The sequence below is a fragment of the Letharia columbiana genome (genome assembly GCF_014066305.1).
Source record: "Letharia columbiana isolate WasteWater2 chromosome Unknown Sc0000010_s0, whole genome shotgun sequence".
Lineage (NCBI taxonomy): Eukaryota > Fungi > Ascomycota > Lecanoromycetes > Lecanorales > Parmeliaceae > Letharia > Letharia columbiana.
In genome coordinates this window covers 977,719-1,002,751 of record NW_023501047.1, presented here as the reverse complement: position 1 = coordinate 1,002,751, position 25,033 = coordinate 977,719, and the positions used below count along the sequence as shown (strand labels likewise).

The following is a 25,033-nucleotide window of genomic DNA, read 5'->3' as shown; positions in this document are numbered from 1 at the left end:
AGTGTACAAGAGGAGAGCATGTTCAGCATACTGTAGAGATTGATTTCATCGGTCGACTACGATTGAGAGTAGTCGTCATGTAAAGCCGTAGTCGCATGCTTGCTTGATCAGGGGCAAAGTAAGACAATAAGAAAATAAGAAGAACATGGATTACGAATATTCGTACACGCGTCCAGCTGCCGAAAAAAGCCGTGCTGGGCAATGAAATGATGTAGAACTGCCAAGGACGATGCCCAGAATAATGCCAAGTGAAGCACACGACCTCTTTCTGGGAACAGCGCCGACCTTTTACTTATCTGTTTGGACCTTGGAGTCTTCTTCTTCTTCTTCTTCTTCTTCTGCTTAACGAATTATAACCATGTCACCCGTCTTCTAATATATCTCCCTCTGCTTCCCTCCTTTTTCGCTGTCTTCCTAACACTCCAGCAACATCATCCCCACGTCAGCATTGCGAATCCATACCCCGGTCCCCGCTATATCTCCCGTCGCTCTAGGCTCTAGCATAGAGCATTCCGTTGCCGCTCTGCAGTCTGCAAACAAACATTGGCCCTCCCTTCGGGGACAAGTGAGCCTCGAGTGCTCTTTGTACATATCTTGTAACCTTGATAGAACGCGCCATCATGAGGATACGACCAGTACTTCTTTCCCTCGCCCTCCTGTCAGACCTTCTCGTTGAAGCCTTCCTCATAAATCCACCAAATCACCAATCGATTTCCGCATCGCTTACCAAGAGGAGGAAAAAGAAGCCGCCAAAGACGCCAGCCGATGGCTGGGCCAAATACTTCCACGAACCTGGTGGCACCGACCTCTCAAATCACTATGATAGCAGATACGAGCACGGCATCCTGAGCTATGAAGAGAAGCAGGATTCGCAGGTACATATAATGAGGGCATATCTAGACTTTTTCAAGAAAAACAATATAGAGACATGGCTGGCACATGGCACTTTGTTGGGTTGGTGGTGGAACGGAAAGGTATGACCCCGGCCTGAGAATGCACATGTGCCGACACTCACATCTCGCTTAGATGCTTCCGTGGGATTGGGACATAGACACCCAAGTCTCCGGGCCTACACTCATGTTCCTGGGCAAACATTTCAACGGCTCCATATACGAATACAATTCCGCAGACTCAGACCCTGATCTGCAACCTGTGGTCGAGCGGCAGTACCTGCTCGACGTCAACCCTGCCATAGTAGAGCGAGATCGTGGTAATGGAGACAACGTCATCGACGCGCGTTGGATTGACATACGAAATGGTCTCTACATCGATGTGACCGGCCTCTCCGAGACGGAACCACTGGACCAGCCAGGGGTGTGGAGTTGTAAGAACTACCATCACTACAGGACTACGGACCTGTATCCCATGAGGGAGACTATGTTCGAGGGAGTTGTTGCCAAGGTGCCGTATGCCTATGATCGGATTCTCGCAGAAGAGTACCAAGAGAAGGCATTGGTCGTGACGGAGTACGAAGGGTATGCTTGCATGGCCAGCAATCCCAAAGACACCTACTGATGCGTGTACAGTCACAAGTGGCATCCGGACATCAAAGAATGGATCAAGAAGACTCCCGACGAGATCAAGCAAGAACGCCTGAGCAGGCAACAAGCTCGGCGGAAGAAGCAGGAGGAGAAGGCACAGAGGAACAAAGATAAAGAGGAAAAGGAGAAAGCGGAACAGGAGGCCAAGGAAAAGGGCGAGGCCGTCCCCGATGAGGGAAAGAAGGACGAAAAAGAGGAGGAGCATTCCGCTGACCAAGGCATCAAAGAGCCCGAGAAGGAGCCCATCAAGGTTAAGCGTAACGCAGAGCCTGATCCTGAACCTGACCCCGAACCAGTTGCAGAGCTAGAATTGATGAGGGAGTCTTCAGGCCTGGCACACCTCCGTCATCGACATTTGGATTACATTGTATGAACACAAGAGTGCTCGACGCGCTACACATATTGGCCATCTCGCACATACTCGGCTCGGCTGTTCGATACCGATGATACCCACAGCTTGTTGCATTCCATTGTTCTATCTTTTCGCAGCATTGTTTGTCCACCAGCATTTGTCGGCGCAACAGCGAGCCTTTTCCTACTGCCACAGCTCTCCCATTTTGGAAATTGTTACCTGCACAAGGATCGGCGTAGCCCATGGAAATAAAATTTGGTGCTCCAAATGGAGCGAGAGTCGATTGGAAGGATTCAGGGGGCATAGTTGTCCGTGCATAAGATGCCGCTACATTGTACATATTCACTGAGCTGTTGTAAATAGTCATGTCTATATGGATGGCCAGTGTTCTCTCAAGTCTTCATCCCCCGGAATTCAGCTCACAAACGTCACATGCCACAGCTCACAATCTCCGCACAGGGCAATCTAGGTTCCTAGACCAGTGCTTCCAAAGTCAGACAGACGTGGCACGACTGGAGTCAGTGGACCGGTATTTGGGACGTCTCGACCATTGGGTGATGTGCTCCACCACTGGCGCCACTGCTCATACGCTTGGTTAGAAAAGTCCGGCGTGGCGTACCTGCCTTTCCGCATAGCCGTACATCCCCCAAAAAGCAAGCTGTCTGCCTGCCATCGTCATCTGCCTCGTACCGCCCACGCCGGGCCAAAGAGGCTGCTCTCGACGCGTCTCCACGGCCGACGAGCGTTGATTGGAACTTTGAAATAGGGCCGGCGGCGTACGGAACGCTTTCACAGAAGAGGTGGAGGAGAATAGTAGTGTTGGTCTCAGCATGCATGATACGATGGAGTCCAGTGGTTGTATGTGGGGCCCCATCCTATCATCCCGTCGGGGATGTGGTATGAGATTCCTTGTCGCTATGTTTTGGATGAGTTTCGACCCCGGCTCACAATCTAGACTTTGTATCTTTTTTTTTGTTTCCAAAAGACATACCTTATAGCCAAGGTGCTTCAGGAAAAGCAAAGACTATAGATCCTGACGAATGTTAGAATATTCGAGAGTATGTGAGACCTTGTTGTTACCAGAGAATAGGGCCATTATCCGTTCCGAAAGGGGCCGTTCTATCAAATCCCTTTGTTGGGATTTTAATAGGGTAGCCAGATGGCTACGCCCGAGCTTTTTGCCATTCGTTTCGATTCGGCTTCGCGATTCATGTTTGATCTTTATTTCGCCTCTCTGGTTTGCAAGCTCTGACTGCAATCGCAGGGATAACATAGTGCAAGCCGGAGTAGTGAACCGCATTCCGTATGTATGAGACATTCTTCTTACAAGCGAGCCTCAGTTCAATACTCTTTACATCAATCATCATCTCCCAACTCCACCCTCCTTCTCCTTATCTGCCTCGTCCTGAAAACTCCTCTCCAACGCCACCTGCGCATCAAAATCTCTCTTGACACTCGCCACCTGCGCCGTCAACGGATTCACCATTGCATCCGCCGCGGCCTTCTGACCTGCTTCTTGCTTGTTCAGTCCTTTCCCACTTCCTAGATGCTGATCCTTCCAACCCCATCCTGTCAGATAGACACCGACTTGAAAGATCAGCTTTCCTTCCTGCCTAATCTCCACGGGAGGTGCTTCATCACGGTAGTGGATTTTGATTCCTTTGCCCATGATTTTCGCCGCCAGCTGCATTTTGGCCTTTGGATCTACTATCTCTGTATCCTCGCGTTTTTGCGAGCCCAGCTTTAATTCCCAAAGCGCTGCGAGCCATGCTTCTGCAACTTGAAATCCTTGTTCAGGATCTGAGATGATGACGGCAGCTACAAAGGCTTCGAAAATGTCGCCCAAAGTCTTCAGCCATAGCTTTCTGCTGTCTTTCCCTGGCGTGTTGTAAGTACTAGGCAGCTTGGCTTTCTCATCAAAACCGTACGCGAGGGCGTATTCAGCAAGTGTTTCGTTTTTGACAAGCATTTCACGCTGCTGAGATAGTCTACCGGCTGCAAGACGTGGAAAGCGAGGGAAGATTACTCGTGTTGCCATGAGCTCGATGTAAGCGTCGCCAAGGAATTCGAGGCGATCGTAGCTGATGTTAACCTTTGAGGCTGTGTCGCAGCTCAGAGAGCCCGGATGCGTGAACGCAACGGACTGGAGAGCCTTGTCTAGGATAGGTGGAAGTGGCGGGAGGGTTGAAGGGCGGCCATTGTAAGGTGGAAACTTGACGGACTCTTTTGGAGATGTGGAGGATGGACGGTGTTGGGTGGATACGGACGAAGATTGTTGAAACACTGGAAAATTCAGAGCCTTGCCCAAAGATATAGAGTCGCCATTGCCATTCGACTGCTTAACGTGAAGTGCATTGCCCGAAAGCCGTGGATCTTGGACTTGGGCCTGAGTAGACATGGACGCTTGCTGAGGATAATCATGGGCCTCTCTGTCGCTGTCTGACAGGGGCTCTGAAACAAGTTTTCGTGTGTTCTTTTGGCTCTCGCTGACTTGAGAAAGACTTTGACCTACGTGAGAGGATGCGGGTTTTGGAATGAGGGACTTGTCGCTAGAAGATGCCGAGTGTTTCTGCTTCTTCTGCGAAGACTCCAAAAACCCTCCGCCGGAATCGTGGCTTCGCTTCTTGCCCATACCGTAAACTGCTGGAGAAAGGTCTCTATTTTTGAAGTTTAGACAAAGAAGAAAGTAGTCACCGGCAGACTGTACCGAAATTGCTACCTTCCGAAGAACTATACAAGACAGAGTACTTCAATAAAAATGCTTCAAGCTTGAGAATGATGAATTCTGTCCATATGGCTCCTGGCCTAGAATGCAACTGTAAGAAGTGAGATGGTTTCACATATCACCTCCGATTACCTAGTCTGTTATGGGACATGATGACTTCCAAGATATGTTGACATTGAGTGGTGAAAGCGAGGGCTTTTTTGCAAATCAATAGGGCTGACCCCTAGCGCGAAATGGACGTCGGCCTAAAAGTATGAGACCTTCGGCCTCTTTTAACTTGACATTGTTTCAATCCGCCTCGCTCAACAACGATGTCGGTCCCTCAGTCTCGTATCTTTGATCTTCTTCAGGTATTCTACTATCAATCCCACCTTTCTTCTCCTGCAGCCCCTATACTAACGCCCAATCCAGGTTCAATGCCGCATTTTCTCCCAGACCTTTAACCCCCAGCGCCTACGGACCGGCAATCGAGTACTCCGCCAACGATTACGGGGACCTTCCGTCGCTGCCTATTATCCCCGACGTGTCGCCACAATAAAAGATCTGAAAAATCTGTACAAAGGCTTTGATGAGGAGATGGAGACGTGGGATGACGATGAGGAAGACAGATTGGAGCATTTATTGCTGGCGAAGCAAAGGGGTAAGGGAGCGCCGAAGAAGAAGAGGACCGCTGAAGGTGAGTCTTTATCCTGTTTGCTGCTCAGATGTGAGAGAAACGCCTGCTAATACGTCGATATTCAGAAAGCAAGAAGATAAAGGGGAAGAAGAAGCCTGCTGTTGCGGCGATAGCGCCAAAGGAATCAAAGTTCTAGCAAGAGTAATCCTGTATTTACGCATAGCATAGGAGTTTAGGCGAAAGGGCCTGATCAAACCTGAAGGGTCGGGTCATATCCCAGTTTTTGATGCAATTAGCTACAATACTGGGCAACCGAGGTCCGCCAACAAATAGGCGGACGGTAGAGGTAGAGAGCAAAGCTGCGTAGGTGGTATCAACGGACCTTCAGTGATGGTATCATTGGTATGTGATGCTATGGACTATCTATGGTTTCTCTCATTCCCCTCCCTAGCAGCTACACTCCAGAGGATGTGAGTGACTTGAGCGTTATTCTGGCTCAACTGGGATCCTGACCGCACGGTATCTCCATTTGAGGTCAGAGACATTGATAGAGCATTACGCCCCGTCCGACTTGACCACGTAGGTGAAGCTTTTGGAATTTCCAACGTCGAACTGTTTCTCATGTCCGTTCTTCAACTCAAAAATCTCTCCTCAGAAAGCAGTCCCAGTCCCCGCACCTTCCCCACTCATCGCCTCCAAGGCCTCTTCTGCCAACTCGCTCCTCAGCCCATCCCTTCTACTCTCCCTCTCTTTGCTGTCCCATTCCCTAAGGCCCCTTCTCTTCTCCCTTTGCTTCTCGTCGATCTGGTCTTGCAGTTTCTTTTTTTGCTCCTCCAGCTCTGCCAACCGCTTTCTCGCAGCTGGATCCAATGCACTTGGCAAAGCTTCGCCACCTGGGACGATAGCTGGCACCGAAGCGAGGTGGTTTGTATTAAAGCGCTGGGTGCGTGGATATGTAGTCGAAGATGAGTTGTTTGAGCGGAAGGGCGGTGGAGCGCGGTATGAAGACTCGAATGGTGCCGAAGGCCCGTGGTGGGCCCGCGGACCGTGCGGAATGTGCTCTGATGGCGGCGGGCGGGACTCATATTGCTGGCGGGATGGAGCGTGGTAGGTTGATTGTGGTGGTGGACGGCCGCCGCGATGAGGTTGTGGACCGCTGTAAGGCTGACCCCGAGAGTCTCGCCCTGCGAAAGAAGGGCCGCCGCGAGGGCGAGTGGGTGCGGAGAGAACAGATGCGCTGGCTGGGCGATTGTGAGCAGACATGGAGATCGGAGCTGAAGGTGGAGGTCCGGAGGGAGATTCGCGGGCATAAGAATCTCTGTAGCCTCCCGGTCCACTTGGAGGAGGACGAGAGTCTCCATTACGGTATCCTGATGATTGAGGCGTTGCCATCTGTGTGCCTGACCAGGTGGCAGGAGTGTCGCCATTTCGATAGTCGTCTCGCTCTCGTGGGGGCGGTGATCGTGCACGATAAGGTACAGCTTCGCGCGGTGGAGAGACGGGGACTGGCGAATAGCCTCTTCGTGGAGGCGATTTATCGCGATAGCCCGAATATCTTGCAGCAGGGGGTACGCGGGAGCCTCTGAAAGCGGGAGAATGAGGACCTGATCCAGTATTTGCTAGCCTGTCTGTATGAACATAAGGCGAAGAGCGACGAGAAGAGATCGGGGAGGCGATGCGAGAGGCGTGCTCAGTACGTCGTACTGGAGAAGCAGAGCGTTCGGGATGACGGTAATTACTCTCGTTCGGGAATCTAGGTCGTGCATTCCTGAGAGGAGAGAAATCGCGTCTCTCGTATCTCTCCCTGGTTGGTGAAGGTATCCTTTCTCGTTGAGAGGGCGACCGCGGTCTGCGGTACGGCGATGATTCTCTCTTCACAGGAAGTGGCGATCTCGCTCGAGGCACTGGAGATCTGGAGTAGCGACGTGTTCTGGGAAGGGGTGATCTGGCGCGTGTATCTCTTCGAGGCGAATATGCCCTCGCTGGGGACCTCGGTCTTCCTCTGTAGCTGCTTCCATCCCTACCCCTATATGCTGGGCTTCGCGAACGTCGTCGATCTGCTGCTGGAATATATGTGTCTCCATACGGAGGTGGAGTGCGCCCTCTTCGAGGCGAAGACCGATAGCTACGAAAATTGTCTGACCGAGGTGGTGGATTGCGTTCTGATGGTCGATATGTCTCCCCACCAAGAGGGCGGGTATTCTCATACCTGCGGCAGACAACGCGTCAGAATAATGTTTTGCACAAAGCTTCTCTTACTTTCCCGCGAAACCAGGACAGGGAGACATATGGGACACTCGTAGTTCAAAGCTCCCAAAGTTCTATGGAGTAACGAACCTTCGGTCACGACCTCTATCCATAGTGTTGATATGTGCGTAGCCAAAGGGAATAAGGGAGTAAAGCTATTTTTCTCACAACTCAACCAGGAGCAGCTACGAAATCCCGCAGACTGTTGTCGAGTGCGACGGTGTTGCTCGTCACAAATATTTCCAAAAGTTTAGCTCGGCACGCTAACCGCATTAGGATTCTGGACTAGTTTCTTCAGCATCGCTGCCGTCACTCACAGGACTGGCTGATTGTAGGTATATTTGCTGCATTGTATTTCTGGAAGGGCGTCGGGCTCAGATCAGTCCTTATGTGCATGGCCAGTAGTGAATTTTGAAGCCTCCTCCGCATTCACGGTCATAGTGACGCATTCCTTATTACTTCTTGAGATTCACTTGCAGCCGAAAATTGGTATCTTGAACGAGCAATCCCGAATTAATCTCACACTCCTAGCGCCTGCTTCTCCTTTCCTCGTCCCTCTTCTGCCTCTTTCGACTTTCGCTAGCTATCATGTCACTCAAATCTTCTTGAAACCCATAGTTGCCTTGATCCTGCTGCTTCTGCGCTTCATATAACCTCTTCATGTCTTCCTTGTCCAACTTGTCTTTAGCCTGCAGATCATCTGGGTTCATGGCTACATCCACATCACCAGGCTTCTTCCTCTTCCTGTTCTGATCCTCTTGACCGAGGACCGGCAGGCTGCTCTGAGCTGCCTTGAGATCATACGTCCGATCTCCGCCAAAGAAACCGGAGACTCTTGCTTGTTGCTCAGGGATGACCTGGTAGGCGGTCCGATGGTGCGTAGACTCTTCCGTGTCTGTGCCCCGTCTTTGCTTTCGTAAGTCGAAATCACCCGTGACGCTCTCTGCCCCGCCGTATTCGGACGGAACCGTCGATGCTATGCCTCCTGGCGTCTCCAACCCACTTGGAGTCTGCAACCCTGCGCCAACGTCTTCGACATCACCATCTTCATCCTCCTCGTCACTCTCTTCTTCTTCTTCTGACTCTTCCTCAGGCTCTTGCAGTTCGCCCCAAAGAGTCTTCTCTACCGGTTCTCCTAATTGAGTATTCTGCTGCGGCTGTAGAACACCAAAGATATCACCGCCGTATAAAGGCCGATTGTACTCGTCCACAGGTGGCTTGCCATATCCACCAGGATGAAATCCCCATGCCCCACCAGGCGGGGGAGGAGCATTGAGTCCTGGTATCTTAAGCGCAGTATAAGATGGCGGTGGGCCAAAGCGCTGTTGATTGATCAGCCATGGCGGCGGCGCGCCGGGTGGAATGTTTAGAGCTTCCTTCAACTCTTCGCTGAGCTCACCAGGTCGCAGATGTTTGAGATTAGTCTCATACTCCTTGCCTTCGTAGTACACTTCTCCATAGCGGGTGAGCTCTGGCTTGGTCTGGAATCTGAAAAAAGCTTCGTAGAGTTTTTGATAGTCGATATCAAGCTTGCCCATCTTCGGTTGCACTCGCTCTCGTTGCTTTTGTTTGAGGCTCGCCTGGTCCTGCTTCTCCAAAACGGCGTCTCGCATCTCCGCGATCCCGGTTTCCTGGATGAACTTAGGTAGGGCAAAAGGTGGCTTTTCCACACCGCGCTTGGATGATAGATACTCACGCTTCAGAGACCAATGCGATGGCACTGGTACAACATTTCGGTATGCCTTGATGTGCACAAGTAATCGGGGATCTGAAGCTGAGGTATCTGTCCAATCCACCGTCTCCGGTTTCTCGACTAAAGCCTTGAGTTCAGCAACCGAGAGTTTGTCTCGCTCCTTTCGCTTCTTTCTCGACATCTTCGGTTGCCCTGCCTCTTCTTCCTCGTCGGGTATCTCGTCGTCATCATCGTAGTAGATCTCAGGTTTTTCTACCTCTTTCGTAGACGGATCCTCCTTGTCACTCTGCTCAAATCTGCCCATGATGTCCTTGTACATCTCATAAAGAGGGTCTGTTTCGCTAATGCTGTCAATGCCATCAGAGATCCCATCTTGCTCTTCGTCCGCTGGAGCTGCAGGCTCAATTATGGATGTCGCCGGTTCTGGTTCCCTGGAAAGCTCTGGATCTGGTGCAGAACTCGCCTGTGATAGCTAGTAAGTAAATAGAATTCCACTGCGTAGATGCGACATACCTCATTGTGTTTCGCGGCCTTCTTCTTCGCTCTTCGGAGCTGGTTTTTCGTAGGCTTCGTTGCAGTAGACATCGTGGCTTCGAGGTAGCGATAACACTCTAACAGACGGGAGGACCTCGATTGGAGGCTTGATAGGAAAAGTTCTCAGTTCTTTCAACGCTGAGTGGCAGAAGTGTTGCAATGTAAAGGTTTGATTGAGATGAGCGCTGGAGTGAAGCACAGAGGAAGATCCACGCTAGTTTGAGCCTTACGAGGCGACCCTGAGATTTCCTGGCCATCAATCTACGATTGCTTAATAATAAATCATCCACTCTACATCAGATTGCAAGTATGAGTTGAGAACACCAGATGGGATTGATCTATCAAATGCTTCTAAATGCAACGAATGCTTCTGCTTTGATCCATCATTGCTCGTTCATCCATCTGTGCAAAGCATCCGTATAGGACAGCTCGGACAGTATCTCTAGCGCGAAACAGAATATTCTGGCTGAAGGGTTGTAGTCGTACGCGTGTCAAGGAGGAAAACCATAGTGGGCTGGAAAGTGGTGCATGCTGCGGTCATTGCGGATGAGCAGGTAAGCATCGTGGGGTGCTATCATGGACCACGCATACGTCCCAGCTGCGCCTTTTAAAAGATGCGGGATAAAGCTATGCGTGGTCAAATGCATAAATCGGATTTCGTATTAAGAGTCGTAAAAAGGAAATTCGTGACAGAATGAAAATCTGTGTCTGAGTATGGTGTACCAATATGGACACAAAGTATCAAAATGGCTCTGTGTCCATACTTGGGTCCCATGTAGAGGCCACCAACATGATTCCGCTAGATCGAGCAGAAATGTCGTTGAACTCCTTGCAGAATGCTAGGAAAGGCCTAAAGACCAAACGTGCTTTCCAAACGCGTAAAAAGAGTGCCAATGAGCGCCATGCTTTCACATGACTTCGATATCTAGCCAATCGATATCATGTCGGCAAGATGATCTGAAAACTTCTGCCGTATTCGTAAATGTGTATCGTGAGGTGGCCGTGATGTTCGTGTCGTCATATCGATTACAGTCTAGATCAAGGGTTCTCTTCAGAAGAAGCCACCGTTGACTTGAGGCAGACGCGCGTAAGATTGAGCAGGCTGTTGTACAGATTGTTGATTGTCCGGACTAAATTGCATAAAGTTGTTCGAACCGTTGCTCATACTTTGAGCGTGAGATGCTGGAGGCTGATACTGAGGGTAGGTGCCGCCAAAAGGGGCAGCGAAGGCGTTGTTGACGGCATTGTATCCATTGGAAGGTGCTGCGTACGTGTTTGAGGCAGGACTAGAAGTCATCTGTAACGACAAGGGGATCTGCCCTGAAGAGCGGTCGGTTGGAGTGCCGCTACCACTGAATCGACCTTGACCTTGGCCTTGACCTTGGCCTTGACCATGGCCTTCTTGTGCCATGATCTTGCTCTGAATGCGACGGCCGTGGGGCGTTTGACGAACCAGTGGCAGAATTGGGCGGATAGCTTCGACGAGGCGACCTTTGGTCTCCGGGTCCGCGAAGTCTAATGCTGTCTGGACAACGTAGTTGGCGTATGGGTCGCGCAACATTTTCTCGAGCTCATTGGCGTTCAGCATTTCTTCAATCATCATCTGTGTAACATTCAATTGGGCTCCACGAAGACACTTCTCGATGACATTGGAGCTGAACTTCTGCTTTGACAATTGAGGTATCTGGCCTTGGAAGACATAGCAGAGCGGGTCAGTGAAGCAAGACTCCTGGAGGTCGACAATGTACTGAAGGACGTAGTTGCCGAAGGGATCTTGAACAAGATGGAAGGCGCTGTTGGTGATTTGACTGATGAGCTTGGCTTTCTGGTGACCGGTGGCGTGATCTATGCAACGCTGCAGCACGCAACAGCCATGACGATGGGTTCCAACGGACACGCAGTTGGTGCCAACAGTATCAAAGATGAACTACCGTTGGTCAATTAAGTTTTACCGAGGCATGAAAAGATAACATACCTGAGCATCTTCCGGGGAGAGACGATTCAGACATTTCTGAATGACATGATTGCCATTCAAGTCCTGGATGAGCTCTACTACCTTACCATTGAGAGCATTGATGACGGTCTGAATCTGCTCGGGCGTAGAGACGAATTCTATCATCTTCTGCAGAGCGCGCGTACCATGGCTGTTCAAAGCGATCTTGACCATCTCCGAGGCGGCGTTGTTGATCAAGACTGTACGCTGCTCATCATTTGAGAACTCAAGCAGCTTCTGGCAGAGATAGTTTCCAAAAGGATCTATGTTCGTCAGCAGGAGCACTCCCAGTGTTGGCATGGGAATAAGTACCAGTCATGAGCTCTACGACATGCTGGTGTGTCTCGATGAAAATCAGCTGGACATGCTCAGGATTGCGCTCTTCCAACTTCTTCTGCAGGTAACGACAGCCATGCTGGTCTTTACAAAGTAAGAGGATCTCGCCTTGAAAATTTTCTAATTTGACGTTGGTGAAGCGGGCATTTTCTGGAATCTGTCAGTGACGGTAGTCGAGAGAGGTGGGTTTGGAGTTACCTTCACCATTTTGCAAGCGTCTCTGCTGGATAACACGCGCTTGGCTATCCTGGAACCGGCCTTGAGGACCGTAACTCGGATAATGAGGTAATCCGTTCTGCGGCTGGAAAGGTTGCATCTGGTTATGGAAAGCCATAGGATTGGCCATATGCATCGGATTCAGTCCCATGTTCATCATCTGCATTCCAAAGGCAGGGTAGTAGGCATGGTTTGGAAATTGCATCGCATTGTTAAGCTGAGCCATCGCATTTGGCATTGAATCGACGGGCGAGGCGGCGGTCGTAGGAGGACCAAAGGGAGCAGCGCTGGCTTGCAACCCAGATAGGACCTGTTGGTAACCATTCGGCTGCTCATCACGTCGGGCATCGCCTCCCGAAAGCTCACGGCTATGACGATTGCTCATCGCACTCGGAGGAATACGGCCCAAGCTAGCGTTGTGGTTGTGGAATTGTTGCTGAGCTTGAGTCTTGGGAGGAGTGATATTCGACATCAACCCATTAGCTTTCTTTAGTGTAGGGACATCGTTAGTCGAGTATGAAGAGTGGATGTTTGCTAGCGTAGGTCGGACTGGCTCGTTCGACACAATTTGCCCGTGTTGGGTTGGCTGACCATATGCGGCCAAACTTGCCTCCATGGAGTGTCGGTTCAGTCGAGTATTGCCCATGGACTCAGAAGACTTCTGAGAATCGGAGTTGGAGGTACCGTTGCTCGAAGGACCGAGCGACAAGGAGTTCATAGTCTGTGGCAGCGCCTGCTGAGAAAGGCGGTGACGCGCGAATGGAGTCCATCCTTCGCCGTGCTCTGGACTTGAAAGTGCCAGGTCTAGTGCAGCCGAAGATGCAGAGAGCTGCAGCAAGCCATTAGCTATGACCATATCTTCAAGTCCTCGCTATCACTTACGACTCCAGGGAATTCGTTTCGACGGACCAAAATTGGAAACTTATCGTCTGTGGCATTCATTTGCAGATAGCTTTTGACATCAGGGGAAGTGGTGGACTCTTTAGAATCTTCATCGTCAAAGAGAAAGCTCGTAGTATTGATTTGTCCCAAGCCCATAGTAGCAGAGTGCTCAGGTACGGTCTCGTGGTTCCGGCTTCTCAGCCCAGTGACAGGCATGGAGTAGCGGTTGTTGACTGCGGCATTGCGACGGCTTGTACCATTTGTCTCCGGGACGTAAGCCGCTGTTCTGTCGCTAGACCCACGCCGAGATCCCGGTACAGACCTTGACGGAAGCATATCCGAATTGAAGGAATTGTGTGGTGTCTGGGTTAAATCCGACGGAGGTGACGTGAGCTGGGAGCCAGAACGGCTGCTACGAGTGTTCAGACCGGGAGGAGACGTGATGCTCGAGGAAGAGTACCGATTGCTCCGAGCAAATACTGACGGAAAGGCGTGGTCACGGTACTCAGGAGGTGTCGTAGGTTCACTCTGGTGTCCAGCGTTGTAGCTAGCTCGCTCAAGGTCCAATGTCATTCTGTCCAGTTCTTCTTTCTGACGGGCCTCTTGAGTCTGGAAGTCGAACAGCAAGGCGGCGTGTTTCTTTCGCTGTTCTGCAAGCATCTCGTATTCCTGCCTCTTCTTCTCAACCTGGAGGGATTCAATGTCAGACATCTTGGCGGAACGACGGGGCTCCATGGATTGACAGGGTCGGAGAGAAGGGTTGCTTACTAGCTGGGCCGTGTGGAAAGTCTAAGTGAAGGGATAGTCAGCAAGCTGTAGCATACTGTAAGACAATCATAAGGTAAGAGCACCAAAGATGTGCAAGAACAGTTTTCTTTTCACTGAATGAGCTAAAGATGGGAAAATGATGGAAAATAATCAGGAAAAGCTGGACTCGTTTCGGGATCTCGCGTACACACCGTAGGCAAGTCACCTGGCTCCACTGCCTGAGCGGGCTGTTGACCGATCGGGGTGATACCGGGCATCTTGCTCAAATCAGTGGTTTGACGACGCTGTAGACTTCCTCGTGCGTCGTTGAATGGCTGACTCTGAGTCTGCATGAAACTTCCAGAGTATCTTGTGGGAGTTGTAGTTACGGTAGTGTTTGAGGATGAAGGAGGGTTTGGTGATCGTAGCTCGTCGTAACGAGCGGAAAGTGCGTTGTAAGAAGCCATGCTGTAGTGATCAAATAGAATGCATCAGCGTTGTGATACAGCGATGATCAAGTAAGGAAGGCAGGCGGGGCAGGTGGTGGTGAGGGAAAGTGTGGAGGTTGAAGAGGTTGAAGATGTGAGAAAGGAAGAAGAGGAATAGTGAGGAAAAGACTTTGTAGGATTGGATGCCGGCTGTGAACTCACTGAAGTGAATGAAGCACAGTGCATAAACAATGTGAAGTTGCAGAGTCTCAATGGTAAAATTCTGGCGTCAATCAATTGGGTCTTCCGAGTGAATAGAATTGCATTGGTTCGGCCTGCGAAGACCCTTACAGATCCTCGTATCTTGCGGATTCGTACAGGTGGTTTGAAGAATGAAAATGGTGAACAAGGGATAGTCGTCGTACAAATACAAGGACACACAATGGCACCAACGGGGGGATGGGTCAAAGTAAAGAAAGGAAGTGGGATATTGGCAGGTGGAAGTGGGCTGGCTCACTGGAGACTGGAGATTAAAGCCGCTGGGGTCCAGATTTCATGCGCTAGTACTCCAGGTTAGCACTTCATGCTGCTCTACAACGTCCTGGTACCTTAGTTTCACTAGTTAGTTTCAAGGAAAAATAAATCTATGGCATTATTATTATTATTATTATTATTATTAGTATTAGTATTAGTATTATTATTATTATTATTATTATTTGTTGGTTTAAAATAGTTATCCTGAATTCAAAATTGACTATGCTCGCCATCCGAGAATTCTCATGTGAAAGCTCCCGAAGACTCTTCCAGGAATTACCTTATTGCCCATCTTGCTTGCTTTGCTTGAAGAGACAATGAGAAAGTAGTAATTCGCTCGCTGGTCCCGGATTACCCCATCAAAGTCCCCGCAGCATCGGTGTAGATAGCACTGCCCATTTAAGCCAGCTCATAGTTTCTCCGATGCAGGAAAAATGAGGCTCATGATTTAAGCGTGGTAGTTCCCCTGGATCTAACGGCTCCCGTTGCAGCCTTTTAATTCGGAAGCAATAATGTAAACCATCCCTTCTACCAAAGGAACCAAGGAGGATTCTAGCCGAGCGCAAGAGAATGTTCCCCGCTGGTTACATGGTAGAATGTATGGGCCTATTGCCAAGGAGTGGAAACCGAGATGCAGAAAGCGAGAAACCCCACATCAAGCGGTGAACAGTGGAAAGCACTAGTGCCGTCAGGGTCCGGTCTAAGCGGTTGATCTGCCGCTCTATAGGGCAAGTACATCCCGAGCATCATAGGATGGAAATCGAAAGAAAAAACCCCCACCTGTCCACCACACATATCTAATCTCACCAATCAGATTCTCCACATCAAAAGTCTTGACGGAAAAAAATGAGAAGCAAGTATCCATGCCTCCTTCTACCCGTACCAGGTCTGTCGAGCCTGTAGCGGCATTCAAAAAGGCAAAGTCTGCCAAAGATTCTTCCCAAGTATGCATGCTATGTGAAATGAATAGAAACGTTGATGGTAACTAACACATGATAGTCGGCGTCAAAACCACCAGCAAAGAAAGTCAGAATAGTAGCACCGCAGAATGAAAAAGAGGCTGCGCGCGAAGATGATGCAAGTGCAGTGGGCCCAAAGCCTCCAGCGAAGAGTGGCCAAGATGATGTGTGCATTCATTCCCATTTCAAACCTCGAGAGGCTGTTATTGAAGTTGCCCTAGGGTTTTGATGCTCTTCTCGAGCCTTTCTACCAAGGAAAATCTCTGACAGATCCCATCGATACAGCAAAGGTAAGATGCCTCATTCCTTCCACTTCCCCTTTGTCGTATCACGTTGCATCATCTCGTATCTTTGAACACACTTCATGCCCGCAACGAACGAGTGAACGAAAGCAAAAAAGACTTGTCCAATATAGTGCTCGTGGCTCGAAGCCAACCTCTGAATTGGATATCAGGTTGTAAGGAAACAAGTTCTATCTTTTCAAACAGGGTCTTACCCATGACCTGGGAAAATGAGAGTGCCGATTCCACGGGTCTGACCATGTCTAGGACAAATGGAACCTTCTTCCGGCATTCTTGAAGGTGAAAGGTCTCGTCAAACAGCATATCGATTCTTACAATTTCTTCATCGATGTCGACCTTAAGAGAATTGTCAAGGCCAACCAGACCATACTCAGCGATATAGATCCAAAGTTCTACATCACTTACACAAACATATATGTCGGGAGACCAACCCGCCATGACGAGGATCTAGCCGACATGTCTCGCGCTAAATGGACGTCCACAGTCACTCCTAATGAATGCAGGTTGCGCGACACGACATACTCAGCACCAATTCTCGTCGATTTAGCCTACTGGCGCGGCGTGCGGGAGGTTCGCAGGAAGGGTATGGTTATTGGGCGGCTTCCCGTAATGTTAAGAAGTTCTAGGTGCATCCTCTCAGACAAATCTGAGAATGACATGGGGCAGCTTCAAGAATGTCCACTGGACCCCGGCGGTTACTTTGTGATCAATGGAACAGAGAAAGTAATTCTAGTTCAAGAGCAAATCAGTAAGAACAGAGTCATTGTCGAGAAAGGTACCAAACACGGGATAGTTCAGGCTTCCGTGACATGGTACGTGCACATACGGCCTCACGCATTCTCTCAGCTAATGAGACCAGCTCAACACACGAGCGAAAGTCGAAAACATACGTCGTCATGAGGCACGATCGGATATACTTGAAGCACAACTTTCTGAACGAAGACCTCCCAATAGTGTTGGTGCTTAAAGCTTTGGGGATTCATTCAGACCACGAGATAATGCTGCTTACTGCGGGGCACGATGCATCTTACCAAGATACCTTCGCCGTCAACTTTGAGGAGTGTGCGAAGCTAGGCATCACTACTCAACATGAAGCGTTGGAGTACATTGGGCTCAAGATCCAAATCAAAGGGAGAATCACTTCATCGGATCAACGACGCAAATACTCACAAGAGGCAGTAGAAGCTCTATCCAACGTTATATTGAACCACGTTCCTGTGCATGGGTTGGACTTCCGCCCGAAAGCTCTGTATGTGGCGGTCATGGTCAGGAGAACACTAATGGCCTTCCATGACAGCACATTAGTAGATGACCGAGATTACTATGGGAACAAGCGACTTGAGCTGGCTGGCCAGCTTCTGTCGTTGCTCTTCGAGGACCTTTTCAAGAAATACAACCATGACATAAAAATCGCCATCGACAAAGTATTGAAGAAACCAGTGCGAACAGAGGAATTTGACGCTCTGAGGTATCTAACCATGCAACAAAACCACATTACCGCCGGTATTCAAAGAGCTGTTGCTACAGGAAATTGGGACTTGAGACGATTCAAGATGAAACGAGCGGGCGTTACACATGTCTTGAGTCGGCTAAGTTACATCAGTGCTTTGGGCATGATGACTAGGATCTCAAGTCAATTTGAGAAGACCAGAAAAGTGTCCGGACCGCGGGCACTGCAACCGTCACAATTTGGCATGCTGTGTCCATCGGATACGCCTGAGGGAGAAGCCTGCGGTTTGGTTAAGAACCTAGCTTTGATGACACATATAACCACCGACGACGAACAAGGTCCTGTAAAAAAGCTGGTGTTTGCACTTGGAGCGCAAGACATTACCGTGGTTAATGGTATAGACATATATGGTGACGGCGCCCATATTGTATTCATCAATGGTACCCCTGTTGCCCTAACCCATCACCCGAGGCACTTTATCACTAGTATTCGGAAGCTTCGCCGATCTGGTCGTGTCTCTGAATTCGTCAGCGTCGCTCTCAACGGTCATCAGAGTGCAGTGCATATCGCAACGGACGAGGGGAGAATTTGTCGTCCTCTAATAATCGTCGAGAAAGGCAGATCCAAGGTGACTGCTCGTTCGCTACAAGCTCTACGCAAAGGCAAGATTGGCTTCGATGATTTTCTTTCCCGAGGTCTCGTCGAGTATCTAGATGTCAATGAAGAGGATGATTCCAACATCGCGATGAACGAGTCCAATATCAATCAGACGACCACTCATCTCGAAATTGAGCCGTTCACCATTCTGGGAGCTGTGGCAGGACTCATTCCTTACCCTCACCACAATCAGTCGCCTCGAAACACCTATCAATGCGCTATGGGAAAGCAAGCTATTGGCGCCATTGCACACAATCAGTTTACCCGCATCGACAGTATCCTCTACGTCCTCGTCTACCCCCAAAAACCCCTCGTCAAAACGCGAGCTATCGAGCTCATCAAGTATGACAAACTTCCTGCTGGCCAGAACGCAGTTGTGGCAGTGATGTCCTACTCAGGATACGACATCGAAGATGCCCTCGTCCTCAATAAAGCCTCATGCGATCGAGGTTTTGGACGCTGCCAAGTCTTTCGTAAATACAACACCATCCTTCGAAAGTGGCCGAACGGCTTGGAAGAGCGTGTAGGTGACCCTCATTATGAGAACGGTTGGCCCGTCAAAAAGCATGCCATTCTTGATGAACATGGTCTTGCCCAAGTTGGCGAAAAGATCTCGCATGGCGATGTCTACATCATGAAGCAGACTCCCGTCAATCCTCACGCCAGTAGCATCGGTAGCGAGTGGGGTAGCGGTGAGTACAAAGATGCACCAATGGCGTACAGACTTCCAGACCCCAGCCATATTGATAAAGTCCTGGTCTCCATCATGGAGTCGGAGCATAAGCTCATCAAGGTCCAAACCCGCCAGACAAGAAGGCCAGAAGTTGGCGACAAATTTTCTTCCCGCCACGGTCAGAAAGGTGTCGTAGGTCTCATTGCTGAGCAGGTGGACATGCCTTTTACCGACGACGGAATCGTGCCCGACATCATCATGAACCCGCACGGCTTCCCCTCTCGTATGACAGTCGGTAAAATGCTCGAGCTCGTCTCTGGCAAAGCTGGCGTGCTTGCAGGAGATCTGCAATATGGCACAGCATTTGGTGGCAGCAAGGTCGAGGATATGGGAGACATACTGATCAAGCACGGTTTCAGCTACGGTGGTAAGGACTTCGTTACGAGTGGCATCACGGGCGAGAGCCTACCAGCCTACGTCTTCTTCGGTCCCATCTACTATCAGAAACTCAAGCACATGGTCATGGACAAAATGCACTCTCGTGCTCGTGGTCCTCGCGCAACCCTTACACGGCAACCAATGGAAGGGCGTTCTCGAGATGGTGGTTTGCGTTTGGGAGAGATGGAACGTGACTGCTTAATCGCCTATGGTGCCAGTCAACTGCTACTAGAGAGGTTGATGCTGAGCAGTGATGCGCATGTCGTGGATATATGTGCGACATGCGGTATGATGGGGTATTCCGGGTACTGTCAGAGCTGTAAGAAGACGGAGGGAATGACGAAGATGACAATTCCATACGCGGCGAAGCTTTTGATACAGGAGTTGTTGAGTATGAATGTGGTGGCCAGAGTGGGGTTGGAGGACGAATTTCCTGCGTAACGAGGAACTGTGTCTCTTTGATGAGGAATGGGACTATGATTGATGCTACATGGTAGCATAGCTCTGGAGCAGCATAGATAGCGGCTCAGCCTTTGCGATGACCTCTCCTATACCAAAGACGCAATTGCGGCAGTAAACAATATACTTAGATCATGCGTTCTGCTCGTGCCCTTTCCCTCGGACAACTTGCGTCTGTGACAAAGTCTTGATTATGCTGTCAGCTGTATTTGCAAATTGAAATGGTTGACAAAGACAAAACCATGTCGATGCTTTCGGATATGCTTTTGTTGTATCCAGATCCAATGCACATGCCCATACCTTAATTGAACCGACTCTCCAGTGCCGTGTGCCTCCATCCATTGCATGGTGTTCCGACCACCCAGTCCTACAGCAACCCAAACATTCCCAAGTATCAAAAATGTCTTTCAGATCATCTGACCCGCACCTTTCGTTCCCCCCACTCCTCCCTTCGCCTCTGCTTCGCCCTTCCCTCCCCCACCTTTTCCACCCTTAAGCTTCTCCCTCTGCCTCGAGAACTTCTCACCGTACACGTCGGTCTTTTTGAACAGCTCCACAGCCTCCCACGCACTCGGTCGTCCCAAATCCACATCCGCCCCTGCTTCGAGCAGTATATCCACAATCTCTTGTTCGTTCTTGAACACAGCGCCAGCGAGCGGGGATTGACCGCGATCGTTCAATCGGTTTGGATCAGCGCCGTGAGAAAGAAGAAGACGGGAAAGTGGAGCGTGACCGTGATAGGTCGAGAGCATGAGCTGTTGAGACATATGAGAAAGGTTCCTGTGCTGGGGTTCTTGGTGGGGGACGGTGGCATTTGGTAGGGTGGAGCGTGGAATAGGCGAGGAGCCGGGGCAATTCGTTAGAGATCTCGAGGAAAGAGCGTACCAGACTGTCGCCCTTATCGTTGGTCATATTTGGCGGCAGGCCTGCTGGCAGTGCTTGCTCGAAGATTGGCATGTCACCTTGTCTTGCTGCATCGTACATTCGAGTCGCAAAAGCAATGATTTCAGGGGACTCGGGGGTTGGTTGGATCGCTTGGTCACCCATGGCTTCAATTGAACAGTCTCCCGTGACAAGAAGGATGATATGCAGGTGGAGAATAGAATGAGTGAAGCCTCGCCCGCCTCGGAAGCAGCAGCAGTTGCGCAATTGGATACTCGTATCTACCCTCATTTGCACGCCCTTATATCCGATAAATCCGACATATATAGCTACCACTACCATAGTCAACACTACCACTCATTCAAATTGCTTACTACCATGTTCTATCATAAAAGCCAATACTACGGATTTGAGCTTGTCCAGCAGCGATTAGACAACTTGGCTGCTAAGCAATTCGAGAAGCAATTTCGAAGCATATGTCACCTCGAACCAGCTATTTTTGAAGACACAAAGAGAGGTAGGAGTCCAGTCAAGAAAAAGGCTACTGCACCTCCCACAACTACACCTCCCACATCAGGCCCACTGACACCACTAAACCTCGCTCCACCATAGCAAAAACAGCGACATGGAGGAGAAGCTGCTCCGCCACAGTGGCGGGCTCCACCGGAGGCTTTACCACAGCACTAACGGTAAGGTGGAAGAGGTGGAAGAGATAATAGAGGTAAGAAAATAGTAGAAGAAGCAATGGTTGAAGAAGAAATAGTTGAAGAACAGATAGGGACGATTTATGCAAGACATGGTAGACCGATAGGATCCAAAAAACGGTGGTTTATGTTTCTCCGATATAGAAGCCTTGATAATAATACAAGACCATCATTATTATTGTGCTAGTTTGCCAAACAAAATTGGTAGGTAGGCATTTTGCTGTTGCGTCGGACTTATCGGACTTTAGAGCGTGCAAATAGGGGTAGGGTAGATACGAGTACGAGTACCCGGGCGGATATTCGGCTTAGGGCTTTGCGAGGATTCCCATGTGAATCCCGAGTGTCACAATATTCAGAGTTAAAGAAACGAAGCTCATGACAGAGTCCACTGTTAGAACAAATGGTCATTGATTGAGGACTCTCTTGTGCGTTGACGACTTTACGAAGCTCATGACTTGCTTCAACCAACCCTTCGATCACAACTCGGCTACCAGGGCTATGTCACGTCGTCTTCGCGTCTGCAAGACTGTGTTACGAGATCCTCGGTCCTTCTTCTCTCTGTCAAATTGGCAACCCTAATCGTCTCACTCACATGTCCAATACCAACGAGACTCCAGTCCCAATCAAAGACCTCGACTTCAACATCATAATCCTCTCCGCCAATGACTAGTACGTTAAGCAAGCCCTGCATTGTGGATTTCAGGATTCTGTATGTCAAGTGCTGGTTTTGGACTGATCGCATTCGGACATTGCCGCCGTACGGTCCGTTGCAGCTGTATGGATCGAGATCTGGAGGGAGCCGAGAATCCCCGTCTTGAGTGATAACGAACGTGCAGAAACTGCGAACGCTTTCGAGAACGCCTTGTAAAATCACGGAATCCAAGGGCCTGCCAAAAAAAATCTTCAGGCGCGTCTGCGTATTGGGCACGTTATAGCTCATTTGCCGTCGGCGATTAGGAATGCTGGGGTCTAGAGGTTGAGGACGAGATAATGGAAAGTCTCTATTTCAGCTTTTTCAGTGTTCTTCAACTTCGAAACATGTCCAATGATCAAATTGCTCACGTTTCCGTCCGTTGCAAATCGTCAGCCACTGTTAAATTAGACTTTGCATCAAGTGGGATTGAGAAAGCAAGTCGGTGAATCAAAGCTTGATACAAGGAAAGCAAACACCATGTCTTGATGCAATGCATAACGGAAAGGCATACGCGATGCAATGCGAGAACATCTGTCAGCAGACCCTGCTTTTCACCTTTCCGTGGGATCATGGAGAGAGGGAAAAGGCGAAATGAACCCCACGGATATATGATCATTCTGCGCGACAAATTGACGCTTCCACTACAGCTGATGCATGATGAATTGCGGGGATGCGGACGAGAGAATGTTTATCATTGTGTCACGCGACAAGCGCACTAGAGAACGGAAGCATAAAGCGAGCAGAGCCAGAGAACTCCCTGCCGAGAGTGACACTGAGAAATAAAAGAAATATAGGCGTCTTCTGACCAGTGTTCCTGTTGAAGTTTACCTTTCTGCACGGCTTGCTGTTAACGATCACAATCCAAGAAGGTCAATTCCATGCACGTCAAATGACTCATGTCCTTCATGCATTCAAGGTAGTCAAAGATTTTAGATCCACATCGATTTACCTTTTACATTACCATCAGTGGTGTCGTCAGTACTGAAACTCAAGCAATGAATGTGTCAGTCTAACCATGCACACACCGATAAAAGGTAGTCGAATTGTTTGAGCCTAGGCTGACGGGTCGCCAATTTCAACATCTTTGACATCACCCTGTTTCCTGCCCGAGTATCATAACGAAGACAATTCACGTTCTCGATAGATGACTCGATTTGATCTTCGCTGTTTCTAGAGCAGAAAGGTGTGGCTAATAAGGGGCAGGCCTCCAACGGTCTTGATATTCCATCTAGCGACTGATCAGACAGCACAAGAACGGTCTCGCCATTGGAAGGCTCACGGATGTGGCCATGAAAGGCCCCGGTTGTTAGTGAAACGGGCCGAGTCATCCTCACCCTTGACCCCCCAAGGCTGTTATCCGTGGGGCCTTCATTCACCTTGAAGAGTGTGTGGTACTAGTACGATTGGGTCTGGAGTATCTTTTGGCTATGCCTCTGCAGTCGCTCGCTGAGGGTGCTGAATCCCAAATGTTGTTCTCCATGTTGAACGTGGCTGCGATTCCAGGATGATGGTACGCTCTGGGCTGAAAGAGAGAGTGGAAGTATAACAGAGACGGGGGCGAAGGAAGGGGAAGGGGGGTGGGCAGCCTTTCTTATCCTTCATTCAACACCTTTTTTTTGACGAACCGCTCGGGCAGCCTTCCAGGAAATTCGAAGAGCCCAGGACGCCCTCGAAACCTCCCATAGACTCGATGGAGAATGCTGCCTGTGTAGTGAAGTCATTTCATCCATCATGAGAGTAAGCCTGACAAGCGAATACAGCCCAGCGGAGCAACACCAAGACACGTATCCGTTCACGCCCAAGTGACATCTGTGGTATGTCTTGTCGGCATAGTTCATAGCAGTTTGGGAATTCCGTCTCATCATGAACATGTGCAACGCGACCTAATGGAAGAGAGCTCTCTTCCAACAAGATTCATTTTCTAAACTTCGCTTGCTTTTGGTTGTACCCCAAAATCCCGTCTGGTACCTCCGCATGATTGTTTTTCCTTGTTCGGAGGGCCACTTCCAGTCCTCCTTCTTTGTATGCTTTCTAGGCTCACAATCTTACGAGGTGAGGGTGACATTAGAGATAATTGCACTCGCGTTACCCAGATTCAACGAACGATGCGACCACCGCTGCTTCATTACACTGTCTTTAGGCAGCATAAGAAGGACTCCAGCATCTGAAACTTGCGTCCAAGCTGGCGACTTCCTCCGTTGCACACAGAATGAATACAGCTGCAGTAGCTGCTCCATTAGGTCGGGCCAGTTGGCATCGAGCGATGCTGGAGCTTGGCTCGTCGGCTCAAAACCTCCACCTAACGTATGATCAGTTCGTATCCCATCGTTTTTCGAGGCGTGTCTCTTACCATAGGGCAGGACGTCATCCCCCAAGTCCTTTGCCATTCTGAAAACAACGACACAATTCCCTACACACCGTCACGCTCGTTGCTAGACGGACGTGGTTTTCCAAAAGATATCATAGAACTCACCGTACTCTGATCCTTGGGGGACTTCCCATGACGGGCCGGGTGGAGCATCTGAGATGAATTTTGCTGACTATAAATTTGTTAGTATACTATGATTTCACATACTCAGTCTACGACACTTGCCCAGAATGTCCATTGAGTATAGCCATACGGCAACATTCGATCCCAGAGCCGTCCAATTGCGTCAGCACAATGCTTCGCATCGATCGCACCAGCCCAATCCGGATTTTGGGCGACCCTTACGCAGATTGGGGAATTTCGGGCATTCAGAGTCGGAGACGGTGGTGAACTCTGGTCTTGGAAAATAGTGTACGATGGTGAGGGAGCAGTCGCAGCGCACGGGCATTGAACAACCGTCCACAACAGCAAAAAAATAAACGATGACATGGTTATTTACCGAAATTTGGGCGAAGAAGCTGAGACTGCTTCAACAAGAAGCCGTCGGGAATTATGTAGGGATGCGTGCACATTATTTGGAGGGTTGGGTGCTTTGACTGTGTT

The 25,033-nt window shown here is 49.7% G+C and overlaps 9 protein-coding genes across 9 annotated transcripts; 3 read left to right on the top strand and 6 right to left on the bottom strand.

Moving 5' to 3' along the window:
- Positions 1-620: 620 nt before the first annotated feature.
- On the top strand, positions 621-1,914 carry HO173_004130 (uncharacterized protein; the record flags this gene model as incomplete). Its single annotated transcript, XM_037306054.1, has 3 exons — positions 621-974; positions 1,027-1,475; positions 1,527-1,914. 3 exons carry the CDS (start codon positions 621-623, stop codon positions 1,912-1,914), a joined length of 1,191 nt encoding a protein of 396 aa, XP_037167247.1.
- A 1,342-nt stretch (positions 1,915-3,256) lies between these two features.
- HO173_004129 (uncharacterized protein) lies at positions 3,257-4,525 on the bottom strand (the record flags this gene model as incomplete). The annotated part of the gene is made up of 1 exon (XM_037306053.1): positions 3,257-4,525. The coding sequence occupies one exon, from the start codon at positions 4,523-4,525 to the stop codon at positions 3,257-3,259; it is 1,269 nt and encodes a 422-aa protein (XP_037167246.1).
- A 404-nt stretch (positions 4,526-4,929) lies between these two features.
- HO173_004128 (uncharacterized protein) lies at positions 4,930-5,430 on the top strand (the record flags this gene model as incomplete). The annotated part of the gene is made up of 3 exons (XM_037306052.1): positions 4,930-4,968; positions 5,030-5,294; positions 5,360-5,430. 3 exons carry the CDS (start codon positions 4,930-4,932, stop codon positions 5,428-5,430), a joined length of 375 nt encoding a protein of 124 aa, XP_037167245.1.
- Positions 5,431-5,885: 455 nt separating this feature from the next.
- On the bottom strand, positions 5,886-7,877 carry HO173_004127 (uncharacterized protein; the record flags this gene model as incomplete). The annotated part of the gene is made up of 3 exons (XM_037306051.1): positions 5,886-7,056; positions 7,113-7,443; positions 7,799-7,877. The coding sequence occupies 3 exons, from the start codon at positions 7,875-7,877 to the stop codon at positions 5,886-5,888; spliced, it is 1,581 nt and encodes a 526-aa protein (XP_037167244.1).
- A 131-nt stretch (positions 7,878-8,008) lies between these two features.
- HO173_004126 (uncharacterized protein) lies at positions 8,009-9,759 on the bottom strand (the record flags this gene model as incomplete). The annotated part of the gene is made up of 2 exons (XM_037306050.1): positions 8,009-9,637; positions 9,688-9,759. The coding sequence occupies 2 exons, from the start codon at positions 9,757-9,759 to the stop codon at positions 8,009-8,011; spliced, it is 1,701 nt and encodes a 566-aa protein (XP_037167243.1).
- A 1,000-nt stretch (positions 9,760-10,759) lies between these two features.
- On the bottom strand, positions 10,760-14,349 carry HO173_004125 (uncharacterized protein; the record flags this gene model as incomplete). Its single annotated transcript, XM_037306049.1, has 7 exons — positions 10,760-11,635; positions 11,684-11,964; positions 12,014-12,187; positions 12,236-13,082; positions 13,136-13,822; positions 13,904-13,924; positions 14,095-14,349. 7 exons carry the CDS (start codon positions 14,347-14,349, stop codon positions 10,760-10,762), a joined length of 3,141 nt encoding a protein of 1,046 aa, XP_037167242.1.
- A 1,358-nt stretch (positions 14,350-15,707) lies between these two features.
- On the top strand, positions 15,708-19,764 carry HO173_004124 (uncharacterized protein; the record flags this gene model as incomplete). The annotated part of the gene is made up of 5 exons (XM_037306048.1): positions 15,708-15,788; positions 15,844-15,969; positions 16,025-16,093; positions 16,352-16,917; positions 16,965-19,764. 5 exons carry the CDS (start codon positions 15,708-15,710, stop codon positions 19,762-19,764), a joined length of 3,642 nt encoding a protein of 1,213 aa, XP_037167241.1.
- A 425-nt stretch (positions 19,765-20,189) lies between these two features.
- Positions 20,190-20,829, bottom strand: HO173_004123 (uncharacterized protein; the record flags this gene model as incomplete). The annotated part of the gene is made up of 2 exons (XM_037306047.1): positions 20,190-20,537; positions 20,668-20,829. 2 exons carry the CDS (start codon positions 20,827-20,829, stop codon positions 20,190-20,192), a joined length of 510 nt encoding a protein of 169 aa, XP_037167240.1.
- Positions 20,830-24,107: 3,278 nt separating this feature from the next.
- Positions 24,108-24,919, bottom strand: HO173_004122 (uncharacterized protein; the record flags this gene model as incomplete). Its single annotated transcript, XM_037306046.1, has 4 exons — positions 24,108-24,361; positions 24,413-24,472; positions 24,536-24,598; positions 24,652-24,919. 4 exons carry the CDS (start codon positions 24,917-24,919, stop codon positions 24,108-24,110), a joined length of 645 nt encoding a protein of 214 aa, XP_037167239.1.
- Positions 24,920-25,033: the final 114 nt, after the last annotated feature.